The sequence below is a fragment of the Drosophila subpulchrella genome, chromosome 2R (genome assembly GCF_014743375.2).
Source record: "Drosophila subpulchrella strain 33 F10 #4 breed RU33 chromosome 2R, RU_Dsub_v1.1 Primary Assembly, whole genome shotgun sequence".
NCBI classification, from domain to species: domain Eukaryota; kingdom Metazoa; phylum Arthropoda; class Insecta; order Diptera; family Drosophilidae; genus Drosophila; species Drosophila subpulchrella.
In genome coordinates this window covers 18,102,323-18,124,236 of record NC_050611.1, presented here as the reverse complement: position 1 = coordinate 18,124,236, position 21,914 = coordinate 18,102,323, and the positions used below count along the sequence as shown (strand labels likewise).

The 21,914-nt window shown below is 40.9% G+C and overlaps 1 protein-coding gene across 3 annotated transcripts in view; it reads right to left on the bottom strand.

Moving 5' to 3' along the window:
- Positions 1-21,914, bottom strand: part of LOC119550270 (semaphorin-2A) — a 53,822-nt gene that overhangs the window by 21,169 nt on the left and 10,739 nt on the right. For all 3 annotated transcript variants that reach the window (XR_005219444.1, XR_005219445.1, XM_037858849.1), the window contains exon 2: positions 16,968-17,504. Coding sequence is in view for 1 of the 3 variants with exons in the window: in XM_037858849.1 (XP_037714777.1) it covers positions 16,968-17,130 (163 nt within the window). In the remaining 2 variants the exon portion in view is untranslated. The remainder of the gene's footprint in view (positions 1-16,967; positions 17,505-21,914) is intronic.

Here is a 21,914-nt window from a genome sequence, read left to right as displayed (position 1 = left end):
TAAGGGGTTTCTCTCTTTTTTTCGTCTGGGATAAAGATTATATGATGCGTCAGCATATAAATTATAGGTCGGATAAGCCAGATAAAAGGCAGCTAAACAAAGTCAGTCCTTAAACTTAAGGTTTTTATGTTTTATGTTTATAAGCACGTTTTACTTGCATATAAAAGTTTTCTAAAATGACAAATATATGTGGCAAAGGGCAATGAATTACATGGCAGTACCCAATAAAAAATATTGCAAGCTTAACTGTTGAACAGCTTAAATATTTATATGAATTTCAGTCAATTGACCAAACAATATTGGTTTTGTGTTTTCCTTTTAAAGAAAATTATAATAATTGTTTTGCAAGGCATCGTTTATAAAAGGCACAAGTAAATAGTGAAGGATTACCTTTAAAATATTTATTTCTGCTTTTCTTATGGAAAGAAAACATATTTGAATACTTTAAATGCTTTTGTCATGGACTTGACAGTGTTAATAGAAGGTAAAAGTAAATATTATAACAAGTTTAATATTTACATGAGCTCACAATATTTATTTTCGGCTTTCATCAGGCAGAAAAACCTTTATTTGATTGCGTTAAATGCTTTCTTGGTAATCATTTTTGCTCTTTGCGGTTAATTGAAGTCTTTTTTCGAGGCCGATATTTGAATTGGCCTGGCCTAAGCCCTGGGCGCTATCTATCTGGCCAAGTCTGAGCCGCAAATGGGTCAGCAGTTGGGGGCCAAAGCCAAAGCCAAAGCTCACTTGACTGTGCTCAGTCGATAAGTAGCCCCAATAAACACAAAAGTCTACTCAGCCTTTGGCCTCTGTTGCTGTTCGCCGACCGCTACTTCATCTTTTTGAAGATTTTCATTTATCTGCTGGCCGAGATAAAAAAGCAGGCGGGCGGGCAAGCAGGCCAAAAGAAAAATGCGCCCAAAAGCAAGGCAACCAAAGAAGGCGGCACTTAAATCCATTTAAGCGAATTTTTCAAGCATTAAATTTGCGTTTACGTTACGTATACTTAACTTCCAATGGCAACGGAAAATGCTAAAGCATCCTTATAAGGATGTGGGGATGCCAAGGATGCTGGGGGAAGGGACGAAGGTCGAAGGACTAAGAACGAAACTCTGAGGCTGGCAGCAGGTAAATGAAAAATTTGCCTTCGTTTTTCGTGGAGCGCGGCGTCCAAATGTATTTCGCATCATTTGTCTTAGCCAGGCCAAGGATCTCCCAGCCCATCTGTAACCACCTATCCACCCACATGAGTTTGGATCCAGAAAACACCTGCCCTTGCATATGGTCGCAGTTTTCACACTCCCCATATGAAAATGTAGGTTTTTTCTGTGCCTCTTTCCACTACCCAACCCACTTCCCAACAGTTTTGTTTGGCTGCTACTTCCATTGTTGTGTTTTTGCGGTCATGTAAATGCCCTGCCACGCCCACTTACCACCACCTACGCCTCCGCCCCCTATACACTGTTGTTGTTATTGTGAAGCATTTTTTCTTATCTCCACTTTGCATGCCGCACAGTGTTTTTCCCCCAGTTTTCCTTCTTTTTCCAGACGAACTGAGTCAGCACTTAATTTTTATTTGATTCTGTCTCAGTTGCGTTGCGGCTGCTTGACTTGGCTTCACTCTACTTCACTTTTCCGTAGATTGAAGTCGAGTGCCGGGGAGTGCGTAATTTTTTATGGCGTTAATTTAACAATGATTGGCTTTCGGCAGCCAAAGGCAGCAGAACCTGTAATGCTTTGTCAGTTTTTAAAATTAAACATTCCTCTGGGGGCTGCCGTTTCTGTTGAGTAATTTCTAGCTACTGGAAAAGAAATAGAAATCTATCGATGTTGGTGAGAATACAATTTCTGGGCTATTGCATTACCCTAAAAATCCTAATAAACCTTCTTATTTGGTATATAATACACCTAGTTCCAAATCATCAAAACAATCCTTCGAAAATAAACCAAATTTTCTACGTGTGTACTAGGTAGTTTTCCGGATCGGGAAATGTAAGTCTTAGGGTCTTGGCCATGCATCAAGCTTATCTCGCTTCCAGCAGCAGGAACTGTCGCACAAATCTCGAAGCCATTTGCCAATGTCCTGAGCCACCTGCACACCCGTTACATATAAATATGTGTTCGATATTTAACAGCTTCCAGTCGAATGCTCCTGCCAAAGGAAGGAGATGGCTGGCTGGCGATGCAGACGAGACATATGTATGCAAAGTGAACTGCGGCCGGTGTTGGCCAGGCTTAAATTTGGCTCTGGCTTTGGGGCAAGTTTGTTCAGGGAGCCCGTGAGCGGGCCAAGTACAAATAGTAGCTGCACTGGGGGAAAATATGGAGGAAATTGGTGAAATATTTGGAAATAGGGATAGAAATATGATAGGAAAATAATCTTTAACAAATGGATTATTGTCTTCTTACGAAGATCATTACAAGTGTGACCAGAGCTAAGTCCGAAGAAATTTCTGGGTCATTTCCATTTATAACTTTTTAGTTCTTAGATGATATATCTTATGATGATATCTATATACAGAGAAAAACTAGTCCAGGTGAGGTGTTTTGGTACTTTAAGTGTGACATATTTAATATTGGAGCCAATGTATTTATATCATACAGTTTTAGGCATATATAGAGATCTATTATAATATGACAAATATGAAAATTAATCTTAGGGAAACCTAAAAAAAATATTTTATACTGACCCATATACATAGGTATTATTTTTAAAAATCCCATTTTAGAAAGAACATTTGATTCCAAGCAATGATATTTTAAGCTTTACGGGATGATCTATACCCAGACTTATTACGAAAAATTGGTTGTAAGTGTAAGGATATACTAGGCGAAATCAAGAAATACTACCATAATTCTATTAAAAGGCTAAGAAACTTAATAACCCTAAGTAGGTAGCCAGTATATTAACGATAATGCACCATATTGTAGTTTTTTGTTCGGTGTGTGCTGTAAAAATCCAATAAGGTAAACGGCAAACAGCCTGCGATGGCACTGAGTGCGATGTGTGTGTTTGTGAAAGCACCTGGCATTTGTGTTGAGCACGTTCGTACCTTATGTGGGATTTAGTTTAGACTTCATTTTACTGCGCTGCGCTTTTGGTTTCATTCCGTGTGTATCTTCTGGCCCTGTTCTCTCTCTCTTTTGGCCCTTCTTTATGCCAGTTTATGATGGCAGAGCCGTAAAAAATAGAGAAAGAAATTGGGCAAAGCGCGGAGAAAGCGCGCGGCGACGGCGACGACACAGAAGTGTGTGGTACATACAGTAGGGCATACTATATAGAATAGTAAAAATAAAGCCATAGACATGGCTGGCACCGGCACTTGAGGCCCCTGCAGGCTGGCCAGGACCCTCTGATGTCCCGGGAAAGCTAGACAATGCCGTAATCTAGCAGCACAAACGTGCAATACTCCGCTCGCCGTAAATGCGGTCGGGCACACAGTACGTATGTGTGTTTTATTTTTTTTCTTGCACACTCTCGACACGAAATGGCGTGGGAATATATTACAAGTTGGTTTACAAGGGAAGTATGTCAGTGGCTTCGGGAGCAGCGAGCTGCAGAGTCCTTAAACTTCAATTTTTAAAGCCAAATCCTCAGGGGATGCCGAAACTGGTCAGAAATCGAGGCAACATAATTCAGCGGATGAGTTTTACGACTTCATCGGAAGCCGCATGTTGCAACAACTGCAGCAGCAGCATCGAGAGGATACATTAGCAAGTCTAGACACCTACGTCATGCGTCAGCAACACTGGCAAAAGCTGCCGAAAAAACGTGCAGCAGGACGAAAAGGATGTGTACTCGAACCAAAGGAGCCGAGGAAAGCGAAGGAAACTGGGAAAAAATGAGACGTCAAGCAGACGATGAAGTCGACGTGGTCTGACAGCCATCCAGACAGCCATCCCAAAAGGATCTGAGCCAAAAAGGAGCAAGAGCAGGAACAGGACCAAGACCCAGAACACCAGGAGCATTTGAACCTCTTGGCTTGTTTAATATGCTGAAAAATACGCGTCTCGACTTACTGCTGCCCGAATTTTCCTGGCTCCCCCCCCTCCATTTTCCCACTTGGAATGCATTTCCGAGTTTTACATTTCCATTTCAATGTAACGACACATGTATTTGTGGTAAAAGCTTATGGGGAAATCTATAGAGTGGAAGAGAAGTGGCAAGAAAACGTGGAAAATGGTTGGGCGGTCTAACATTTCCCTGGAATTCTTGTGCGCTTTGAAGCGTTTTTAATTACAGCGCATAATTGGAATTCGATATCTAACCGCGTCGGGGTCACCACCTGAAATTACAGCAAAAGCCAGCTACTACGCCCCGGTGTTCGTGGTTCGAGTGTGTGGCCAAATTTCCAGCAGTATGATACAAATTTTCCAATTACCAATTTTACATATTTCAAAGCGCCCGCATAAATATTTATGGCGAAAATTTATGAAAACTAAACGTGAGAGCTGTACGGTGGCAAAAGTGGGTGCATGGCATTCGCATAGATGCATCTCACAACCATCTAGCTACACTAAGAAAAATAAATACCAAAGGGTTTTATTAAATCGAATTATACGTTTAGGTCAAATTTAAAACATAAGAACAGTTTGCTATGTATCATTTATCTTTTCTTATTGTTTTCGTACTGATTTCCTTAGGTAAGGAAGCAGGCCATCCTTTTTAAAAAATGGATCTGAAGAATTCGCGTTTTCTTTTTAGTTCTACCACACATTTTGTTTGTATTCCAAGGGGAACTAGAATACCAAACAACCTAGTTCAATGTCAGTTATATTTTTTTCAGTGCTTAATATATTTACATGTAGCTGCGGGTGCAGGGGATAAGCTTTTACTATGTACAGGATGTGGGGTATAAATCTCTTGCATATTTTGTAGGTGATTTGAATATTTTTAGGAGGGGGCACTAAATTTTTTGCAGCTTATCCCCCGGGCTGTGTGTCACCGTGTTAAGGAAGCTACCAGCGGAATATCTCTGGCCCTGAATGTGGCCCCCAGAACACTTTCCCTGCTGCCCACCGATTCCCAGCGGCCACGTGACATTGGAAAAGGAAAACCACGTTTGCATGCCGAGGACTTTGTGTGGATGAGTGGCAAAAAAAAAAAAGGGGGGAAAGGAGGAAAAACAGCGAAAAACAAGCAGAGCGGCGGCACTTTACCTTGATTTCCCCAAAGCTCAAACGCCCATCGGATCGGCCCCGCCCATCAGTCACTTACTCACTTACCAACTGGCTGCGCAATTGGCCGCAATTTGTTTTCAGCTGCTAAACAAGTGGGGGGAGGGGGCATTTCCCCTGGCACTTTCGGTGCGTTGCAAGTGCTAATTAATCTTAGGCCAGGTATGCCTTATGCCTCAGCGATATGAAGTGAAATGTGCCCGGGGATAAGTGAGTGAACTACCCCTTGCCCCGGTGGCCATTAATTAAATTACGCAGAGGAAAAAGTTCAAAAACACATAAATCAGTCTGAATCATTGGGGTTGTCTCTCCGGGTCGAAGGTTGCCTTGGGGGGCCAGATGGCCTTTTAGTGCCCCTGCGAGACTCTACATAAATATTTGTACCACCACTGATAAACTCATTTAAATGTTAATGCAGCGTCAAAAGTTTCTTGAAACGTAGGAAATTGCATGCATTTTATTGGCCATTATGTTTCAGTATTGAGACGTGGTGGTTGCTACTTTTTGGGTGGTTCTGGTGGTGGTGCAGCGCCCCCGTCGAACTATTTTCCATCTTGGTTTAATAACTGCAACACTGTTGCCTTAACCCCCGGTGTGCCAAAGGGGCGAGTTCGAGGGGTTCGGCGTTGTAGGATGGGTGTGTGCCTGTCTGCATGTTAATTACGTGGCGAAAAGGCGAAACTAAACAAAAACACATGAAACTGGTTTTTCTGTGGGGTTGTGTGGGCCGATAGAGATGTACAGTGCAGGACGGAAGTGTAAGACAGGGGGTTTCATTTAAGTTGAGAACTCTTTGAGGTTTTGATAGGTATGCGAATGTTTCAGATATATAACTATATAACTATAGATAACTATCATGTTTGCTGTTTAAAAGTATGCAACAGTATTCTTAAAACTCAAAAGTACAGTGCAGGACCTAAGTGAAAGACAGGTAAGGGGTTTTACTTAAATTAAGAACTCTTCAAGGATTTGATAGGTATACGAATGTATGAGATATACAGGTATTTAATTATCATTTTTTGCTGTCTAAAAGTATGCAACAATATTTGCAAAACTCAGAAGTATGAAGTATCCCTTATTTACTGCATACTTTTAGACACCTTAAGTGACATTTTAGTGATTAAACGATTTCAGAACCCTAGTGAATTGTGTGGAGCCCCCATATTCCTGGTTATAAATTATTATAAACTATATTCTCACAGATGACATTATGCAATTTCAAAGTTGCGAAATTCCTCTATCACATAAATCCTTAAAATCATACACTTACTAAGCAATTATCATTTTTGCTGTCTAAAAGTAGGCAACAATATTTGTAAAACTCTGAATTATGCAGTATTCCTTATTTACTGCATACTTTTAGACACCTTAAGTGACATCTGAGTGACTAAATGATTTAAAAACCCTAGAGATTTGTGTGGAACTCCCATTTTCCTGGTTATAAATTATTATAAATTATATTCTCTCAGATGACATTATGCAATTTCAAAGTTGCGAAATTCCTCTATCACATAAATCCTTAAAATCATACACTTACTAAGCACACGAGAAAGTTTTCCTAATTAGTTGAAGGCATGCAGATGCAGTTGAAACTTTGCCCAACAAAATACAGACTGCCACCTGTCCCACCTAACCCTTCTTGGCCCACTTCATGTTATTGTTTATAACACATTTGCTCATCATAATAGGCAACATTTTCGCAAAAACATGCCAAGACAGTGGCGGCGCCATTAACCCTGTTAATGCTGCAATTATGCGGCAAGAATTATGTTCGTGGAGCAGGTGAGGCCCCAGCAGTTAGCCGTAGCCGGGGCCCACTGTTACAGTGGGTAGCTGCCATAAATCCAGGGAGTCTTGCCGAAAACCTGAGAGTGTGTGTGTGTGCGGCATAATGATAGCTGGGGAGATTTCTCGAAAGGAGTGAGTCGTCCTGCTGGCAACACAAATACAAAGTGTGGATGGGGAGGGAAATGGAGATGGTGCCATCGAGTTTATACCAACAATGGCACTAAGTTGTAAGTTTAATTACCCACATAACAGAGACATGAAGACGGGCAGCAACTCTCGTCTAATTAGACAGACACGGTTGGTCCTCTGCAACTGGCACAGTTACTATAATATATAGGAGCCTGATTCCCCTTTACGATCCTTTTATTGTGTTCGGTGTCCGTGCGTGCACTATAATTGCATTCTGCCACTGCCCTGCCAGCGTATAAATCGTAAAAATGTTGAAAAATAATCATCATAAAAGACAAACAAGAAGCCATGCGGCACGCAAGGTGGCTCTTGGATCCTCCCCACCTTTTATCGCAGATATTATTTAAGTTCCTGTGTCCTTTCTTGGGCTGTCGTGTCCTTCGCCCCGTATACACATAAATCATTTGACTTGTTTGCCCAGCCCAGCGCGCCCTTCTCTTCATTTACTCATTAGATTTGCCCGGGTTTTTGTCGCTTTCATAAACACAAAGGACATAATAATATGCTTATTTCCAGGATACACCTTTTGTGTCAACAGTCCAGGGTTTTTTTCTTCCTTTTTTTGCCCATCCTGCGTCAGCAGAATTTCTCTGGAAGCAACAGCCAGTGGCCTCGACGTTGATTGGTTTGGGTTTCGGTTGGGGATTGGGATTTGGGAGGTTTTCTCGGCTGGCTGCCTGCTATTTTCTTAATTTTCAACACGTTTGCTTGCGCCTTCTGAGGCATTTCTTTTATTTTTTTTTTTGGGGACACGCCTTGAGGGGCCGGACAAAGGAGTATCTATTTCGTGACAAAGGGCAACTTTAACTTTGCCCCACTACCCATAAGGTATAACTTTACTTTGGTCTACCTGGCAAAAAAGTATGCTAACGCCTTGCAGCACGCACATGTCGCGGAGTGTTGAGGACGAAGTGGAGTATCCTTAGAGCCTTTTTGCGTTTCGTATGCGCATAACTTTGCACCTCGACCAGACGCCGCCGAAGTGCGTGCGACACACATTTCTACAGAGCGAAAAAAATATCAAACAAATGGGTTATTGCCGATTTTTATGGCCCAGTGACGCATATCGCAAAACGATTAAACAATAAAGGGAGTATCATGCAATTTTAAGGAATAAACAGTGGCCTTTGACAGCTTGTAGTCATCAAATCTATATTTATTGTATATAATATTGCATGTATATAGATTTTTGTATCATCAAACCAAAACCCCGTCTTCCTTAAAGTCCCCAAAGGAAATAAAACTATATCACCTGATGTAATCTAGACATAGACATAGTAGTAAAGTAGAAATTTAAATGTATTTGAAGGGTTGGTTTAATCTTGTATATAGATCATTTATATAGATCATTATCACCATATAAAAATCTTAGTTATAAAATACCAAAGACAATTATATTAGCTATTGCCGTGTGATTGGAGAATCATTAAATAAATACAATATCAAATTAAAACCTTGAAACAACATTATCCAATATTATTTCCTTATAATATAATAAAGTTATCATTTTATGTATTCCCCTCATAAATTTACCTCGAGTTCTGACACAAATTGAAAGGAACATATTGTATTAATTTCGTTCCGCACTTTCTCTCTCTGTTAAACTCAACTTTAAGGATTCCCTTTAAGCAATCTGCCACAGCTTCCTTTGAGCCTCCATCTTTTTCCCAGAAAAAGTGAGGATGGATGGCGGCATATTCGTAGAAATTTCTTTGACGACGCGTGGCCTAAATTGTTTCAAATTACAGGGAGAGATAGAACAGAACGGCACCTGGCCACCTTAATCCGCAACTATGCCGTCTGTATGTCCGTTCGAATCTCCGTTTGTGTGTAGGTTTGCCGTTTCCGGCAGCTCATTTCCGTTTCACCTCAATTGGGTAAACCAGAAAAAATAAAAGCTTCTTCTATAAAACTCGTGTAGCACTAAAAAATCGTATAAAGGCAACTCCGAGGGGAGGACATGCAACGCAGCAGGTTGTGCCGTTGCTTTCAGAAGGGTGCATAAATTAGAGAGTTAGACGAGAAGGGGGTGGTTAGATGGGTGGTTTTTGGGGGGGGGGGGGGGGTGTGGTTTCTAGCTTTATGGGCGGTGCCAAGGTTGCAGTTGACCGTAGACAGCTGGCGGGCAAAGACAGAAGGAGAATCCACCCCCTGGGAGGAATATCGGGCAACACCTCAGCACTTATTTATGGTGGGGCATTTTAAATTCTACCCAGCGAAGGCTGCACAGAGTACCCCCTTTCTCCCCCGCCTATGCCCTCTAATTCGAAAGTGTGGCAAATTGCACAGAACAAAAAGCACACCACCCCAAAAACCGAAGGAAATTTGGCCCAAAAATGGCACGGTAATTGTAGCCGCTAAATTTCACTTTTGCTCGGGCTTTGCGCCAAAAAGGCAGAAGGCAGCAATTGAGCGGTTACAACGGCGGGGAAAAGCGAAAACAACAACTAGAACAACAAAAAAGTGAATTATGCGGCAGACTGAAGTTTCCCCCTGTGGAAAATCCCCTCTCATGACAGCCTGGCCGGCAGTTTTCATTTTTAAATTGGCGGTTTTATGTGCAATTCGAAATGGCAATGTATGCAGAGGGGGGGGGGGGGTTTCCCATGTGTGTGTGTGCCGTGGCATGACTAATATTTGCACACACCCGCAAACACACCACTACAAACGAACACACGCACACTTACAGCCACAGACAGTCTGCTTGTTGTACGCATTAGCCAAATTTTATTGCATACTCTTGTGCGCTATTGCAATTTAATGTGCCCCCCATTCCACGTCCATGTCCTTTTTGCCATCTGCGCTCCGTGTGCGGTTTTTATGCTTTACGCATAATTTTTGCGTAACAATTGAAACACTCGCAGTGCAAATGCAAAATTTCCAACGACTGAGTTGAGATTTATATATTGCTATTAAGCCACATTTGCCCGGGCAAACAAGGCACGTCGTCCCTTTCCCCTTGTATTTTCCCTTACCCCGGAAAAACACCTCTTCTCACCGCAAAGGGAAAGTTCATTTTTCATGGAAATGACTTTATATGATTATATTTGTGGCGGCCCTTGTAAGGGAAAGGTGCGTGACGGGACATTAGGACGCTTTGAGTGTCAGCAGTCGATGGGTGCTCATTTATGTTTTATTTTTCCAAAATCAGTTCTCAGTTCTTTGGGAATACATCAAAATAATACTATTAGGTGTTATTAGGGGGTTTCATAATCCCTCGTATTTTAAATGTGACTTTAGGTGTCTTAAAGTATGCAATGATTAAGGAATAGTCGTCTTTTGAGTGAATTCTTGTAGCTGCTAAATTAAGAAAAAATGTTGCATACTTTTGTGTGGATTAAATGAAATTTCCAAACTTAGTTCTTAGTTCTATAAGAATACATCAAAATATTAATATTAGGGGTTATAATTATTTAAAATTAACTTTAGGTGTCTAAAAGTATGCAATGAATAAGGGCTAATTGTCTTTTTGATGCATTCTTGTAATTTAAAAAAATGTTGCATACTTTTAGGTGTCTGAAAAGAATTTTATAAGTGATTTCGAGACCCCAGTGATAAGTTTAAGACTTTTAAGGTAAGTACAGAGCTGATTGTATTATTAATACTGACTTCTGAATTTAATTAACTCACTTTAATCGAAACCAATCCCCTTTGCCTCGCTTTCATGTCACGTACTGTGCAAATACATACAGCACATATCTCTGTACGAATTATATATGTACTTCCAATGCGGCTACCATTTAAATTCCAAGCCGAGTTGCGGAAAAAAGTGAAAAGTATTTGTTTATCATAAATACTTTGTCCTTCTCCTTTCCGTTTGCTGTCGGGTGGAGACCAACTCACTTCCACTTCGGGGAATATATATTTTTATACAAATGAAGTGAATATTTTCTCGCATTGATTTCAAATAGCGTGATTGCAGGACGCAACACAGGGCCGCACACGGCGTATGCGTAATAAATATTGAATATCCATATGAAGAAGTTGTTTGGCCATAACTTTCCTTTGTCTCCCGTTCCGTGCGTGTGCGTGTGTGTGGGTGAGTCCTTTGTTTCGGGTTTATTATTTATTATAAATGACTGCACACACGGACAGGACGGAGGATCCCGCTTAAACACTGTTATTGAGCAAGGATACGACTCCGTTTCAGAGCCTTGAGTTGGGAGTATCTGCAGAGGAAGCAGGTCAATCGATTCCTTTCTCTCCATTTTTTCTAGCCCCTTTTTTCTGTCTGCTCTGCCACTTCGTAGGCGTTTCATTGGCAGCACAATTTTCCAACACAAACACACACATTGTGCCAGCTGAGCATTAATTAGAAATGGTTTCTCCACCCATTCCATTTTCTCGGTGGCGAACTTTGTCCGTCTGATTGCTTCGTTGTCGCTTTCCATTGTGCGTCGATTAAATGATGTGTTAATTTTGCTACCCCCTCTGAATTCCGGAATTTATCATGCAAAAAAGCTCCGATACATCCATTTAAATCAACCGATTCCTATGCAGAACGAGTCGGAAAAGGGAGAAAGGCTGCACTTAATGCAATTATTTGGCATGGCACAAACTTTTTTCTGTGTCATAAAAATGGACAATAAACCAATTTAACTTTTGCAATATGCTGGATAGCAACCCCCGGGAAACTGCGTCCCCCCAAACTTTTCCATGCCTTATGCTTTCGGTCAAAATAGTTCGGTGTCCACTCTAAAAATCCAGCACAGAGCGGGTTCTCCCCCAATTTCACGCTATTCCATATATAAATTCCTAGAGAAAAAGGGGAGTTCCAACCAACCCACCACCACATGTGCTCTCGGGGGTCAGGCCATAACTTTAATATATTTCACTACGAATTATTTCTGACGGACACAGACCAACATCCCCTCGCTCACTTAATGAATGAACATATTTCGGCTGTTCATATTGTTTCTAGACCTCCATATATGTATGCCTTATAACTCTGTTGTTATCCTTGTGGTTGGTGTGTCTAAATACATTCAGGCAGATAATTGAAATCGAGTGTAAATAAGTGCACCGAGAGGTGTCTGTGTGTGTACAGTGCGTGGCTGTAGTGTATGGCCGAACGTTAAGTGCTATTCCTGAAGATCAAAGTTTGCCATTTACGTCTAGTTTTAATGATTATTTATGTTTATAATGTACTGGCAGGGGGCTGAGTTTCGAGTGTGTTTGTAATGGCCATAACTAATGAGCGAAGGTCTTCAGGGGCTAAGATGCATTATGATTATTTTGGGAATTTAAGCTGTAGACTTGACGCATGAATATGTGAAATAATGGCCCAAAGGCTATGAATTTAAGATAAATAGTGGTAAGATAGTTGGAAGGCCTACAAGTAAAATCCCTACACTTAGAAAACTATAGAACAAAAAGACAAAAAGCGAATCTGCTTGATTTCAATACTTTTTCTTCACACTTTTTCCAGTACAAGTGTTCTTAAAATCAAGCGTAAAACGTTCTTGACTTGTTTTTTCTGCGCTGCTTTTTATGTTTTTTATATGAAAATCAAATTATGTTTCTTTCTTTAAAGTTTAAGCCCGTAATAATTATAAACATTTTTTTCCCACTTTTCCAGAACAAGTGTTCTTGAAATCAAGCGTAAAATGTTCTTGACTGTTTTTTCTGCGCTGTTTTTCATGTTTTTTATATGAAAATCAAATTATGTTTCTTTCTTTAAAGTTTAAACGCTTAATAATTATAAACTGTTCAAGCTTCGGCCTCGCTTATTTTAATGTTTAAAGTGTTTAATTAAAAACACACGCCTGACAACAATGGCGGCGTAATATTGTCAGCCCGGGTGTTATGGCCATCGGGCTTGCGCCATCATGTGTCAGCAGCAGAAGTTGCAGCTGCAACAGCAACGGGAGCAACATCGGTCACAGGAGCAACATGCTGCAACAAAAGCCGCAGCGGTCATGTAAAGTTAATTAAATCAAGCGACATGTGTTTTAAATAAATTGAATAAACTCGGCATTAACATAAAATGAAATTAATTTTAATAGGCTTGCCGTAAGTTGTTAAGCCAAAACTATAAACAAGTTGCCATTGTCATTTCGAACGGCACCAAAGATATGTTGAAAGACCAAAGTTTTAATGCCCATCTTTTTTTGGTGTATCTTTTTTTTTGGGGAGGAGGGTTTAATGTGTACAAGTATGCCATTATTATGTTAACGAATTTATGGCAAAAGCCACACATTCACTGGGAGTGAGAGGGAAATGGAAATTGGAATGGAAAACGTAAACTTTTATAATCAAATTTAGTGGCGCAGACATTTCTGGTTTAATTAATTTGTCGTCATTAACTTGAGCCGAAATGCGAGTGGCTTGGAGACGTGAGGATGGCTGGCCGGAAAAGTCCTCGAGAGGAGGCGCATCCTTGGCTCCTCTCGTTCTGCGGTCGAGGAGCCATATCCTTACTCTTATCCTTATCCTTCGAGGTGTCAATACACAGACACACACATGCAGGATCTGCCTTTTGTTTGCAGGCAACATGAAACCGCAGCCCTTGTGGCTGTAAGTGTATTTATAACCGTATCATGGATGCTTGTATCTTTGTATCTTTGTATCCGATCCCTGCGAAGGTCGTCCTCGCTACGACCCTGCTTTTTGCATTAAGATAAATTACACACTCTGTGTGTCAAACAAGCATTTGTACTTGCGGCCAAGCGAACTGAATTATGGCACTCGTAGTTGCAGTTACAGTTGGCTAATGAATCCTATAGGCCAGAAAACCAGGTCAATGCGATTGTAAATTATGGCTTAGTCGGCTTTGGCTTTGGCTTTGGATTTGGCCCAAACACACAGGTGAATCTGTTCAGCCTGCTATTTATGGCGGAAACACACACATACATGTGAAAGGGAGTATTGATTTTCTTAAATTCCGCCCTTAGGCATCATCATCATCCCCCACATTGCGTATACGCCCTGTTACTGCCACATTGATTGTGCTTGCGTGTGTGGCTTTTTCTTCTTTCCGATTTTGGCCAATTGTACCTTTGACATGCCTGCAATTGTGTGTTGAATTCTCTGATAAACTTATGGAATACTGCCGAAAAGTTGCAGTCCTCCTTTGGCGTTTACAGCTGAAAATTGCTGCTTAATTGCTGATTTGCTGGGATGGCTAATTTAGCTGCCCACAGCTGAAAGTATGTACTCCCACCTGCTGGTCGAACGTAAAAGTTTTCTCGTTTTCAGCCAAAAAAAAAAAAAAAAGAAATGGAGGAAAAAAACCAAGCAACACAGGGTGAAACAACAAACTTTTGTTGGCTGCCAGCGCTAAATGCTCGAAATTCTTTAAGTTTACGAGAGGAATGAACATTTGTGAGCAGTTTTCATTTTCCTGCTTTACGGCTACCCCGTTTTCCTGTTTTCCCTCTTTTCCTACTTGTTTTTTTTTGGCCTTTGCGTGCGTGAGGGAAATAAGGAGCCAAGTTTTTTTCGGTTTTCGTTTTTGGGCCCTAGCACCCCTTTTTCTGCGCTGTTTCTATTTACGCAATGTCCGCAACTTTGGACCAAAAGCCAGGTGGATTGAGGTTTTCTGGGGGTCATTCCGGCGGGGTAGCGCTAATATTCGCCATTAAACTTTTGCTTGTTTTTCTTTAATTAACAACGCAAACATCTGATATGCTATGCCAACGCTTTTCGCCTCGTACTTTCCCTTCTTTACTTTATTTTTTGTCTGGTTTTTGTTGCTTACTTTGGCGTCTCGGGAAACCTTTATGAAGTTGAAAATATCCTTCTTGCCCGTTTTTTTCTTTTTTGGGTCGCCGGAAAAGTTTGAGCGCTTAAAACTCGTTTCTGTTTACATTTTTGCGGCTGGAAAATCCCTCCCCAGATTGCAGTAATTGTAAAGAGCTGGGAATCTTTTGCGTAAACCCAAATTGTTTATGTAAATATAAATGCTAAACAAAGGCGAATTTTCACACATAATAGCCCCGTGATAGTAGTAGTCATAATTTCCGATGAGCATTAAAAAGTTTCGCATTATAGAAGTCCTTGCACTTTTTCTGTTGTTGGTTAAAGCGGATTACTTACTCACATTCATCCGATATGCGAAATGAGTTTTAATTATTCAGCGACAGCTCAGTAAAACGAGAATCTGTGTTGGGCTAAGCCCGGCTTTCGGACCATAAAAAGTCCACTTGAAAACTAATTAAACACTAATAGTTGAAAGGGAAAAAAAAGAAGATCTCCGGGTAAAATAAAACACATCTTAAGTGGCGGAAGTGACGGTCAGTATGGGGGGGAAAAACGGAGAAAGAGGTCCTGCCATTGAACAAACAACAAAACGAAGCAAAAGTTTTTAATTTTGCTCGAGCACTGGCGGAAAAGTAAAGTACAAGGAAGCACAGGCTGCTGCGCGCGAATGAGTCTATAAGTTCTCGATTCCCCGGGAACCCCTTCCTTGGAACCCCTTCTTTAGAACCCCCTCTCTGGGAACCCCCCTTATCGACTTCACACAATGCGGAAGAGAAATGTCTTGCCGATGAAATAAAACAATGGCAAAACAATGGCAATGCGAACGAGTTCTGGGTGCCAAATGGCCAGAGTGGAGAAAAGAGCCGGGTTGAAAAAGGATAACAGACGTCGCCGACGGAAGTGGACCGAAATGGCAAATCAAGAAGAGGAGAATGGGAATGGGAATGAGCATGAGACGTGGGCGGTAAATCCGCTTAAAGTGAAAATTATTCCTTTTGGCCATAAAAAGGGAAACCCCCCAAAGCACACACACACACACACAATTCCATTTCGGCTTCTTGGCATTCGCGGCTATGTAAGCTGTTGACTTATTTCCCAAACTTCGATCCTGGGGCCCCTCAGCCCATTGTTGTGAATAGTTTTGTATGCCGGAGCTTAGCTGGCCGGGAATTCGAGGCCGAACAAAGTGGGCAAAACGTTTAAGCCATTCTATTTGTATTTCGCATTTTCCCATGCAGGGGCACTACAAAAATATATATATCAAAATATCTCATTTCGAGAGCTAGACTGGAAGTTTTTAAAGATATTTCTTGAAAGTTGCGGTCAGGGTTCCTTTAAGAAAATGCCCTTTTCTGAGGGCATTTAATTCCAAGAAGTATAACCCAAAGGCCAAGGCCAATGTTTTTTATATAAATTGGAATTTCAAGGATATTTCCTACAACTGCAAACAAATGCTTTTTAAAAATAAATAAAACAATATTTTGTGTAATGATAGAAAGCCCACTTTCGGTTTTCTAAGTAAAGCCTCTCCTTATAAATAAAATAATCAAGTAAACAACTTCTAGAAAAGGTAATTTATTTGAACAACAAGATAAAAACAAAAGAAATATTTGGTGAAGTGACTGGAACTTCAATTCAAAATATTAATTATATTTTAGGTGCTTCAAGATATAAATGATCAATATTTTTCCCAGATAAATTTACAATTTTAAAGGTGAAATTAAAGAGTTATAAAACTAAGATTGTTATAAGATACTGTCCAAAAACAAATAAAGGGACTATCAAAAATATTCTCAAACAGTTCTTAATACAGTCCCAAGGCAAACTGAATTTACTTTGTATATAAAGAGTGCTAGTAAGGTAAAAAAAACTAAGACTGACATAAGATGCTGTCCAAAAACAAGTTAAGGGACTATCAAAAATATTCCCAAACAGTTTTCAGTGCAGTCCCTAGGCAAACTGAATTTAGTTGGTATATAAACCCTCCCTAATCCGGCGGCAAATTAGTCGGGACTCCTTGGGCACTCACTTACCTTGACTGCGAATGCGAATGCGACTTCGCAATGGGATGGCATGAAGTGCTCTGAATCTGAGTAACTGGAGGGACTTACCTTTGTGGTGGCGCAGATGGTGGCCAGCTGCTGAGCCCGTGCAGCAGGGCGGCTCGTAATATAAATTCCAGGTGTTCTCATAATCCGCGTGGATGGTTTGGGCGACCAGGACGAGGAGCAGAGCACTGAGGCTGCAGAGCCGGTGGTTCCCCGTGGCACACATGCTGCCTGCCTGCCTTTTGGCCTGGCTAGTAAATCGCAATAGAGTTTAGTATCTACTAACTAGTTTTAGTCACTTCTGAAGTTCACTTAGTTCACTGATTGAGCAATCTTTTGTTTGGCATTGAGCGATCTTTATATATTTCTCTCTTCTACGCGGGGATCAGCGATCTTCCCGTCACACACACATGTTCCTTGGCTTCCGTTTCCGTTATCGCCTGCCACGTACTCGTTTCTGTTTCCGTTTCCGCTTCCGCTTTCCCTCTTCACTGTGGCGCGCACTTCGCGAGCAGCAGACACGAACTGAACTTCCCACGAGGAAGTGTGTTAAATAAATACACTCGTTTTGGGCTTCGTTTCGGCAGGGTTCGGGAAAACCTTAAAAGAGCGATAAAAAAATGCGAGAGCATTATTAGTTGGGGAAAAACGACGCCGGCGCAGTGGAAAATGTGGAAAATGTCCCTTCGCGCGAGATGAGTGGATTTCCCAGTAATGTTTGTGTTTATGCCAAGTGTATTGAACTCATTTGCAACGGGCAATGTGCAACGTGCAACAACGGAGTCTGCAGCGGCCGCATTTTCAAGGGTAAATGCAGCAGACACTTTCCAGCTGAAGTGCATTCAGCAACCACCCACATTCAAACTCCCGGAAAAACCGGACAGCCCAAAGCGAGAGCAGACGGCTAGACGATTGAAGGGTTTAAGGATGGAGATGGAGATGGAAATGGTACCCCCCTATATAGTATGGCTGAGAATCGGGGCTTTGAGCCTAGCAGACGCCTGCACTTTAAGTACGCTCCTGCATTATTATTTATGCATATGAATGTCTAGGTTGTGTGTGTCTGGGAAATTCTCCTCTTTTTTTTCCAATGCTCCGCATCGCGCAGCGTCGCGTGTTTCAATTTGCAATGCAACATTGTATGCTGCAAAAAGTTCTCTAAAGCCAGACATAAGTCACTCAGACAGGCCCTGAGGGGGCGGTGCGGCTAAAATAGGGGGGGAGGGGCCCGTCGGCCAGACAGAGTCGAGCCCAAAGACAATTAGGCATTGTGTGAGTGTGCGGTAACCTTCAGACAGTCGGCTCTTTCGAATGTCTTGCAGCTTACTTTTGCTGTCCCTGCCTGAATGTTTGACTTGGCAACTCTGGCCGAGAGCATAAATAGGAGTTGGAAACCAGAAGTCTGGTCAGTTCGGTGGAGCGGGTAAGTTTTCAGGAATTTTCGGAGACCTTTGTTTGACAGGTTAGTCCGGCTGCACTGTGGGGAAAGTCGGGTTTATATGGAGAACAAATGTTGAAGTTACATTTATAAGCCTAGCTTTATTCACTGAGTTTATGGGCCCTCATTATTTGCATCAATATCAATTAAGTTCTACAATATAAAGTCGTTATGGAGAACTAACTGAATGTTTGATATAAAATAAAAATGTATATCAGTCTTTATGCTGTCTTATAAATAATAAATTTAAAATATGTCGAATCTGTAAAGTTGTAGATACCTATGTACTTACTTAATTTTAATAATATTACATTATCAGAGGTAAGACAATGGTTCTATTAAAATATCGTTTTAAAAATGCAAAATGCTTCCCTAAAAATTTATAACAAGAATTTAAAAACAGCTTAATATGTCATGATATAAAAATATTCTTTAATAACAAAATATGACCTAAATTAAAAACCTATAAAAATACTATAAATTTAATTAATTTAAAATATATCTTACGATGTAAAATGAATATGAGTCTATCAAGAGTTGATGTTTTGGGACCATTTTCAGTTTCCTAATCTCCTTGCAAAGTATTTGCAGAAAAACTAGCCAGTGTCCATTGTATTTTGCCCTTATCCCCGTTTTTCCCAGCGTGTCCTGAATATTTATCCCCAGTGCCATATGGCTTCAATGTCCAATGCAGCCGTCAAAGAAACGGGCCAAGAAGCCGGCACCCACACACCTGTCGTGGCCAACAAAACGAGCTCCACAATTGCCTTATAAATGCCCCCAAACTTCGGCTAAGCCCAACGAAAAACTTTGATTAATGTGCGCTTAAAGAGGAGCCAAATACGTGGAAAAACCCCAGGGGAAATGGGCAGGGCGGCAGGAGCAGCTCAGGAAAGAAAAGGCGGGCAGGAAAAACAACGACAAAAGTTTTCATAACTTAAGGCCAGAAAAAGGGAGGAGTAGAAGAAGGTCTAAACGGCGTGCAGCCAGCGGCTTCTTGGCCAAAGCGCAGTACAAAAACTTGTCCAATCAAGACGGGTTATGGGGGGGGGGGGGGGGGGAGGGGGTAATAGTGGCTGAAGGGGGGTTTAAGGACCAAGGACTGAAAAAGGTTCAAGGCGCCGCACAACAATGTCAGGGACCCGCTGGCAGGACGAAGGAATCACAGCGCGAAAGCGTTAAAAAAGCGAATTGTAAAACAAGCAGCAAACAAACGAGCAACATTCGCTCAGGGCTGGTACAACCCCCCATTTACCCACCCATGTCCACCCCCTTTTTGTACCCCCCGCACACAAAGTAGCCACACGATCCCAAACAACCCCCCTCTTAAAGTTGGCTAATAGAAAATGTAATTCGATGCATTTAATGCTGGCAACGGTTGCTGAATGGAAATCAGTCTATGGCAACTGGGTTCGGGGAAATCCCCCAAGTTTCCCATCACACAGAGCATTTTCCCGCTGAAAATTGGCAGGCCCTGTCTTTGTCTATTTTTATGAGCTAGCATTGCATCCCGACGAGGTCCTGGGCACTCGTCCTTGTTTGAGTTGCTTACCTAATCCCTGCAAACAAGTTAAAAACGTTGTAAAACAAACAACAGTACAAAGTGGGTGGTGCATACTTTTTTTGGGGGTCTCGAATGGAATGGGGTTTACAGTCGAAGTTGCCTAAGTTGAATTCCCCGCAACTCTTGCAAAATTGTGTGGCAATAGCGTTTAATAGCCAAACTTCACAGACTTTTCTTAGAGAACATTAAGTCTGGAAATAATTATAATTTGGAAAGAAATTCTAAAAGGAATAGTTAAAGATGTGGAAAGAAATGTTGAACGGAAAACTATGCAAGTCTTTACTTGAAACATTAAGTGTTTAAAGATATTATATTTTTAAATATTATATGGTATTTCGGTTGTATATTATAAAAGAATCCTTTATAATCATATATAGTTAATAAAATCTTTTACTTGTATCCTCATAAATCATGGTAAATACCTAGTTCATCCCTAGGATTTATTTTCTTTACAAGAACTCAAAACCTCTTTAAAATGGAATCAAATCAATACATATAAACAAACATTTTCGTGTGACATCTGGTGGTTCGAGTTATTGAAGTTGGACTGTTTGAAGTGTGGGAATGGGCGAAAACGAAGCGATTTTGACTGACATCGAGTGCCATGAGAAATACAAACAATCAAGCCGGGCAGACAGTTGCATTCCCTCAGCGAGTCACCAGGCACCACCCCCTTTTTGGCCACCCCCTCACCCACTTTTTCCACCCCTGCAGCAACTTTTGCAACTCCATCCAACCCTTGGGTAACCTCAGCAACCTGCGGAGCGTGCCGCAGCAATGAAAACGAAGCGACAGCAATGCTAATAGAAATTAAGCGAAAGTTTGGTAAGGGGTGGGGGGCTTGGCTTTCCCAGCAACCCAACCACCCATCCACCCATCCACCCACCCACTGCAACCACCTGCACCACCCTGCTGAAGGTCGCCTGTGCAACGCTTGCTTTCATTTCGTTTAGCCGCCTTTTATTTGCGACTATTTACATTTGCTTTTATTAATCATAAAAAAAGCGGAACGACGGCAGGAATACTTTGCCGAAATTGCCAAAAACGCCTGCTCGCCACCCCGTTGCCCACTTTCTACTACCACTCCCAATTTCTCCTGATTCTGGCTTAGTATCCTGGCCTGTGCCTGTGCTGCACGAAAGTGCAATTTGATTTTAATGGCGGCAAAATGTTGAATTCTAGTCGCATAGCCAGACAGAAGGATAGCCCCGGGTTCCTCCCGCCGTATCCCCATGGCTGTTGCTTCCTGCCTGCAATCAGGAGCCATTTGTGTTTGTCGTTGATCCTCCTGGTGCAAGGCTCACGCACGTGCACTGAGCAAAAAACCATATGAGGTTTGAAAAAAATCTTTAGATTGAAATACTTAAGCTACAAGAACTATAACTGAAAGGGATGATTAAATGGAATGGTTTAAAAAGAGTTTTTTAGTAATATATATAATAATGAGTATAGAGTAAATTTAATATTCTAATGGACTTAAATTTACTTGCACTGGCTTGAAGAAGATTTCTTATAAATAGGAATTTCAAATAAAGAAATCGACACAAAGGATGTAAATAATAATCTATTTTAATGTGTACTAAAAGTTCTGTTAGATAGAATACGATTCTTAATAACGTTGTATTGGTTTAATAATTGAAATAATGGTATGGTCAGCCAAATGCCTGTTACATACTTATAAAGGTAATTAAAAATATTTAAGGAATTGTACTAATTTAATGCAAGCAAAAATAAGTATTTACTTTAAATAATGAAATTTACCACAAAAAAGGCTATCAATCTATGAATATAATTGTATTTATGAATGGTATTATGGTATTAAGACATTAAAATATTAAAGGGATATTTAAAAATTCTGAAGTCTTATAAATACCAAGTGTTTATCATGAATTTCAAACAAACAGATTTTCTTGAACGAATACTTCAAATAATGACATTCTCAACAAAATAGGTTATCAATCTATGGATATATTTGTATTTATGAATGGTACTATGGTATTGGAATATA